Source organism: Drosophila takahashii, chromosome X (assembly GCF_030179915.1).
Source record: "Drosophila takahashii strain IR98-3 E-12201 chromosome X, DtakHiC1v2, whole genome shotgun sequence".
NCBI classification, from domain to species: Eukaryota; Metazoa; Arthropoda; class Insecta; order Diptera; family Drosophilidae; genus Drosophila; species Drosophila takahashii.
Window position 1 is genome coordinate 8,421,981 of NC_091683.1, and position 7,702 is coordinate 8,429,682.

At 35.3% G+C, this 7,702-nt stretch overlaps 1 protein-coding gene across 2 annotated transcripts in view; it reads left to right on the forward strand.

The window, feature by feature from the left end:
- Window positions 1–6,766, forward strand: part of CARPB (Carbonic anhydrase-related protein B) — a 66,628-nt gene extending 59,862 nt beyond the window's left edge. For both annotated transcript variants that reach the window (XM_017157515.3, XM_017157514.3), the window contains exons 6-9: window positions 1,095–1,190; window positions 3,215–3,436; window positions 6,017–6,200; window positions 6,532–6,766. In XM_017157515.3, coding sequence (XP_017013004.1) covers window positions 1,095–1,190; window positions 3,215–3,436; window positions 6,017–6,200; window positions 6,532–6,554 — 525 coding nt within the window. In that variant the 3' untranslated portion in view covers window positions 6,555–6,766. The remainder of the gene's footprint in view (window positions 1–1,094; window positions 1,191–3,214; window positions 3,437–6,016; window positions 6,201–6,531) is intronic.
- The last annotated feature ends 936 nt before the right edge of the window (window positions 6,767–7,702 follow it).

Sequence of the window (7,702 nt, forward strand, 5' to 3'; positions counted from 1 at the left end):
CCCAAATCCCCCCGAAAATCCATGTACACATGTTACACAAGCTCACAAACAATCGCAGGGGATGCCCGAAAAGTAAACTCAAAGGAATCTTCACTACGAAGGATTGCAGGGGATTTGCTAAAAAATTAAACAAAAATAATAATATACCATGCTAGATAATATTTAATATTTAATCTATTACAAAACAAAACAAAAAATATTTCTGCTACTTTAAAAGACTAATATACTGAAGTATACACATTATATTGATGGAATATTAAATCAAAAATAAAATAATGCATAAATATATATTTTAAAAACCTTTGAGTAAGGAGAAACTTAGAAAATCCAGATAGTTATTGGAAGAAAGCTAGTTATAAGGAAAGGATTGATCATAACAACAATCGACGATTGTCTTTCAAGCACTCTCGATAACCGATAAGTCCGTTGTGCAACCCTCGCTTTAAGCATCTGCTTTAGGATTCATTTTGTGGACTCGCCTCTCCTTTCTCCTTTGTCCTTTGTCCTTTCTTCCCGATTTCTCTGTTCTTCTTCATCTGTAGGCGTTTCGTTGCCGACATGAAACAAAAGTGCAAATGCACACGTGTCTGTGTTTTTGGGGGTGGCGATGGGTAGGAAAAATCTTGGCCCTTTTGGTGTCTTGGCTAAAAGCAAAATATTTGCTGATTCTGTTGCTTGATCTTCTCTACAAATGTGTGTGTGTTTGTGTGGGCTTTTGCCCACGTGCTCTAATGTTTGTGTTTGTATTTGTATTTGTGTGCATTTTGTTGATAGTTGGGATTATTTCGGGGCAATTTATGCGAAACAAGGCGAAAGCTTTCGTTGACCCCAGCCACGCCCCCCAGTTGTGTGTCGGTTGTCACCGCCTCCTCTGTATGCATTTGGGCTTAAATTGAGCAACAATAAAGTTTTGGCCACACAACACACAAGAAATAAAGAATGGAGGCAGGACACACACAGACACCAAAAAAAAGAAAGAATTCTCTAGCCCTTAACCATATATCTCACTCTGACTCTCTCTCTCTCTTTTCTCCTTCTCTGTATATATATTCTTCTCCTGCTGACTCTTTATTTCCCCTTTGTTTTCTTCCCAGATACAAATATTCGGCTACAATTCCCAGCTGTATGCAAATTTCTCAGATGCCCTCAATCGCGCCCAGGGCATTGTGGGCGTCTCCATTCTGCTGCAGGTAAGTAATCCCCCGGGGTGCCCAAAAATTATGAGCGATAAAATATGAAATAATTATCCAAATATGGATTGTCATACCTTTCTGAACTCGTTATTAAATTTACTATCGATTGGCACTTAAACCTGGACATTTTATTTTTATGCCATTTTTCGTAAAAAATCATGAGGTACCCCCTTACAAAAAAATTGAAAATTTTCGAAAATTTTATTTTTGCAGGATCACCCGGGAAATATTATGGATTTTTGTATTATTTAGTTATCTGTTCAAAACAGTATTCATTTTTGGTGTAGGACCATTTTTGGCCAAGTTATAGCAAAAAAACCAACACAAAAAAATTCAAATTTTTACCAAAAACCCACATTCCAATTTTTAACAAAAAAATAATTGGTTTTTTGGCCGTAACAAAGGAAATATTGATCCAAATATGGATTGTCATACCTTTCCGAACTCGTTATTAAATTTCCTATCGATTGACATTTAAACCTTGACATTTTATTTTTTTGCCATTTTTCGTAAAAAATCATGAGGTACCCCCTTACAAAAAAATTGAAAATTTTCGAAAATTTTATTTTTGCAGGATCACCCGGGAAGTATTATGGATTTTTGTATTATTTAGTTATCTGTTCAAAACAGTATTCATTTTTGGTGTAGGACCATTTTTGGCAAAGTTATAGCAAAAAAACCAACACAAAAAAATTCAAATTTTTACCAAAAACCCACATTCTAATTTTTAACAAAAAAATAATTGGTTTTTTGGCCGTAACAAAGGAAATATTGATCCAAATATGGATTGTCATACCTTTCCGAACTCTTTATTAAATTTCCTATCGGTTGACATTTAAACCTGGACATTTTATTTTTTTTGCCATTTTTCGAAAAAAATCATGAGGTCCTCCCTTACAAAAAAATTGAAAATTAACGAAAATTTTATTTTTGCAGGATTACCCGGGAAGTGTTATGGATTTTTTTATTATTTAGTTATCTGTTCAAAACAGTATTCATTTTTGGTGTAGGACCATTTTTGGCAAAGTTATAGCAAAAAAACCAACACAAAAAAATTCAAATTTTTACCAAAAACCCACATACCAATTTTTAACAAAAAAATAATTGGTTTTTTGGCCGTAACAAAGGAAATATTGATCCAAATATGGATTGTCATACCTTTCCGAACTCGTTATTAAATTTCCTATCGATTGACATTTAAACCTGGACATTTTATTTTTTTGCCATTTTTCGTAAAAAACCATGAGGTACCCCCTTACAAAAAAATTGAAAATTGGCGAAAATTTTATTTTTGCAGGATCACCCGGAAAGTGTTATGGATTTTTGTATTATTTAGTTATCTGTTCAAAACAGTATTCATTTTTGGTGTAGGACCATTTTTGGCAAAGTTATAGCAAAAAAACCAACACAAAAAAATTCAAATTTTTACCAAAAACCCACATACCAATTTTTAACAAAAAAATAATTGGTTTTTTGGCCGTAACAAAGGAAATATTGATCCAAATATGGATTGTCATACCTTTCCGAACTCGTTATTAAATTTCCTATCGATTGACATTTAAACCTGGACATTTTATTTTTTTGCCATTTTTCGTAAAAAACCATGAGGTACCCCCTTACAAAAAAATTGAAAATTGGCGAAAATTTTATTTTTGCAGGATTACCCGGGAAGTGTTATGGATTTTTTTATTATTTAGTTATCTGTTCTTCATTTTTGGTGTAGGACCATTTTTAGCCAAGTTATAGCAAAAAAACAAACAGAAAAAAATTCATATTTTTACCAAAAACCCAGATTCCAATTTTTCAAGAAATATTGATCCAAATATGGATTGTCATACCTTTCTGAACTCGTTATTAAATTTCCTATCGATTGACATTTAAACCTGGACATTTTATTTTTGCCATTTTTTGTAAAAAATCATGATATAACCTTATAATAAAATTGAAAACATTCCTTTTTTTTACCAAAAACCCAGATGTTTTACAAAAATGTATTATTATTATTTTCTTGTACTCTGTAGCTTGGAGACCTCTCGAATGCGGAGCTGCGCATGCTTACTGATCAGCTGGAGCGCATTCGCTATGGCGGCGATGAGGCGTTTGTGAAGCGACTCTCGATTCGCGGATTGCTGCCGGAAACGGATCACTATATGACCTACGATGGATCAACAACGGCACCAGCCTGCCACGAAACAGTCACTTGGGTGGTGCTCAACAAGCCCATTTACATAACAAAGCAACAGGTATTTAAAATGTATACCAAAAATAACTTCATAAACCCATGTATTAAATTAGGTAGATTTCACTAAAAAGTTATATTTTTTATAATATTTTTATAAAAATTTAGCAAGTTAGTGCTAGATTATAAATTTAACCCTTATCTTGTGGGCCATTTAAAATAAAATAAGTTTAAATATTAAATCGATTTAATCGTTGACTTTTCTCCCAGCACAAAGTAAAAAAGTCAACGAAATTTTTTTTCCCAACCAAATTCATCAAGTCGCTAAGAAAAAAGAAAGCATTTTGAGTGATGAGCACCTTAATGTTTGTTAATTAGTATACAGTGCTCCGATGTCCGCTGCTCCCCGGCTCCTTCTGTTTTATTAGCTAATTTCATTTAAGTTTTAAATTGAGTTGCTGCCGCTGCTGGAGGAGCAACAAAGTGGATAGTGTCCATAACTCAAAGGAATGGCGAGCGGCGGAAAGCGAAAAGCGAGGAGCGAGGAGCACACATTCAGCAGCGGGCAAAAAAAGAGGGGAAAAAAATTTAACACAAATGTTTATTAAGTGCAGCGCTGTAATAAAGACGCCAGTGGGTGGTGGGTTGTGAGTGGGTGGTTTTCTCGAGCGGTTGAATGGTGGCCAGCAGCGGCATACGTGTAAACAATGTAAACAGGGCGGAGGAAAAGAGGAAAAGCGGAAAAGGGACACCAGCACACACGCGACTGCAGCAGGCAGACTCATAAAAACTTCAACAAGCTCAATGGCACCCATGGGCACATGATTACAACTTGTGGCAGCCACGGAGGACTCTCTGGTCCACGATTCTCCGGCAACGTAATTTACTGGCTGCATTGCACACTCACATGGCAGGCGAAAGAGAAAGAGACGGCAAAGGAGTGGCAGAAAGAGACGGCAGACGGCGACAGCACCTTGCTGGCAAAACATAATTTACCAAATTAAAGTAACACCAGTGAGCCAAAGGGAAGGAAGTGAAAGCACAGGAAGCTGCGCGACATGAGCTGAAATTGCAATTAACCCATTAACGTGCGCTCTGTCGCAGCCGGAAAACCGGCAAGATGATAGCGTCCAAAGGGTTAAGGGTTTTCACACCGGTTCTTAAACTGAGTTGGTGATTAACACTGAGTTCTGTAATTAAAAGAGAGGTTTAAAATCGTTTATGCAACTGTCTAAATGTGGGCTATGATATATTTTGAAATCAAATTTTTTACATTTTTTTAAAATGATTTAAAACCTACAGAAATATTTTGTTTTAAAATCTTTTAATAGGTATTCTTGTATATTTTGAGTTTTAAGATCTTGTAGCATTTTTACATCATACTTTTAGGCGTATTTTAAAAAATTTAAAACCTACAGATTTATTTTAGTTTAAAATCTTCTAAAATTCCTTTTTAAGTTCAAACTTTGAATATCTTAGGCTTTCAGCTTAAATTGCATGATTATTGCAAAATCTCTTCATTTTAAAACCACAATTCAGCCATAAACAGGCTTTAATCCTTGAGTGCCATTTAGTGTTGCATACTTTCGGGACATCCACATCCGCACACACACACAGAAATTCATATACGTACAGCCAACTTAATTCACACTTGAACGGGCACTCCCCCGCCTCCTGCGAAAACCGAAGCGAACGGAATCGAACCCTTAACCCACTGAAGCCCCCGCTCTCCTCAATCAACATCAACCATCGGCCACGTTGTCGTGAAAAGCGATTTTGACGGAAGTCAATTGATAAACAGATTGAGTAGATTAAGTGTTATTGACTCGTTGTTGTTGCTGCTGCTGCTCCTGTCGTCTCATCGATGCTTTCCCTTCTCTCTATGTGTGTGTGCGTGAGTGTTCGTATGTATGGGTAGCCAAAGTGTTTTCATTTCTTCTTCCTCTTTTTTAAGTTTTTTGTTCAGCGAGCGCTTATTTTTAGGATTAGCAATTTGTGTCAAGCTTGATTTTTTGCCAAGTGCTGCGGATCGATGATGATGCTGTGTGTGTTTGCGCAAAAGTTTATAATTATGCACGTTAAACGCTCGACAGGCGGGCCAAAATCGAACGGATGGATGGATGGATGGGCTCTACGGCTTATCTTCATCGGATGGGCGGATTGGCTTATTGTCGAGCCATTGTTGATCTACTTCCGTGTCTCGATTTATGAGGGAAGGCACTAGAGAAATTATGATTACCTTAAGGGAAAGGCAAAAGGATATTATTAGCAAAGAGATTAAAATTGTATCCTAAGATTTTTAAAACTTTAAAAGCCTATTGCTCATACGCACCGTTGCCCACCCACGTTTCTTACGTGCCGTATGAGTAATACCTTATTTTATTTTTGGAAAAACTGATTATTTATTTTAAAGTCATTTTGTACCATTTTAAAAATTAAGTGTTATTTAGCTATAGTTAATATAACTTCATTTTCATAAATTAAATTACACATACGCACTGTAGCCCACAAAAGAATTACTTTGGACACATTTTCAATAGGCCTATAATACTCAGAATAATAAAAGAAATTCTATTATACGATTTAAAAAATTAAATGTATTATTTAATAATTATTATAAATGTCATTATTATTTTACTTCCAGTTGCACGCCCTGCGCCGCCTGATGCAGGGCAGCCCCGACCACCCGAAAGCGCCCCTGGGCAACAATTACAGGCCGCCCCAGCCGCTGCTGCACCGGCCCATTCGCACCAACATTGACTTCAAGACGACGAAGACGAACGGCAAGGCCGCCTGCCCCACCATGTACCGCGAGGTCTACTACAAAGGTAAATAAACTATATAAAACTAAATACATTTGCTCTTTATTTCTAACAATTAAAGCTAATTAATCGATTTAAAACTAGTCAAATTACTTGGTAGTAATTATTTCTATTTTATTACATAAAAACTAGTAAAACTACAAATTTACAAAATATAATTACAAGGCTAAACCTTTTTGAAAATCGAAACTATTTCTAAACATTTTCTTTTGTGCTATAATTTGCATTTTGACTCTCCAACAGCTTTGCAATTAAATCTAAAATTTCGTTGTAATTTTTTTACACATTTTTATGGCAATATTATTAATTTTTTGTGTTATTTTGTATATTTTCACAGCGACCAGTTGGAAACAGAACTAAAAGTCGGCGGCGTGATGGCGTAACGTAACGTAACGTATCGTAAGCGTAAGCGTATGACGTAAGTAGCGAGCGGCGTGCAACAGGAGCTTCCACTAAACATACATATAAACAAGGCGATGCCGAGGGAAAAGAAAAGGGAAGGATTGAAAGAAAAGGATCACAAGGAAATCAGTGCAGCAAAATGGCGATTGGAAATACACACAAACCCACACACACACAAATATATATATATATATATATATAGATATATATAAAATAGGCAGAGATTAAACAAAGGAATAATATGGATAGCGATTACGATTACGATAATTAGCATTAAATGTGCATTTTTTTGTCTCCCCCAAACAAAAAATCAATCGCAGTCAGAGGATAAATATTTTTTTTTTGGTGTGTGCGTAGCGTAAGTACAATAACGATAAATATAAAGAGAAAACAAAATAAAACGAAAAAAAATAGCGATGACTAGTAATCATAATTACCGACATAACCATTAACGTAATCCACACAAAAACGAAAAAATACTATTGTATATTTTATGTTAGGCCTGAAACGAAAAACGTGAAAAGATCAAAATAATATACAGAATGCAGAGTACAGAATACAGAATAGGAGTATCGATAGCCGGCAAAGTGTTATGGCAGGCATTATGATTATGCAAAACCCACCCAAACGAACAGACTTCAAATGCAAATTCACTGTCGGTGGATATATAAAAAAAACTGGCGTTTGTTTATGTGCCCCCTAAATGTGTATAGAGCGGCCTCTGTGTTTGTGTGTGTGCGTGTGTCCGTGGGCATTAGGTAATAACATTAACAATAATCAAGTGCTAATCTCTATGAGCACATCGATGGGGAAAAAAATACCATAAATATTTATCACCGCCATTTTATATCTTTTTTTATATTTTATATTTATTTTATCTTTTTTTATATCTTATATCTTTTTTTGTATTTTTATTTTTTTTATATATTTAAAGCACATGTTTTGCTAGGTCTAAAATGTTTTCCACAGGCTTTACTATTTTTTCTACATTAAATTATCATTTAGCTGTGAATTTGCAGTCTCTGTTAGCAAACAAACATATTTGTTTTGAAATTTGATCAGCCAAAGCGTGACGAACTACCAATTTATTTACCCTTTTTGCAGGG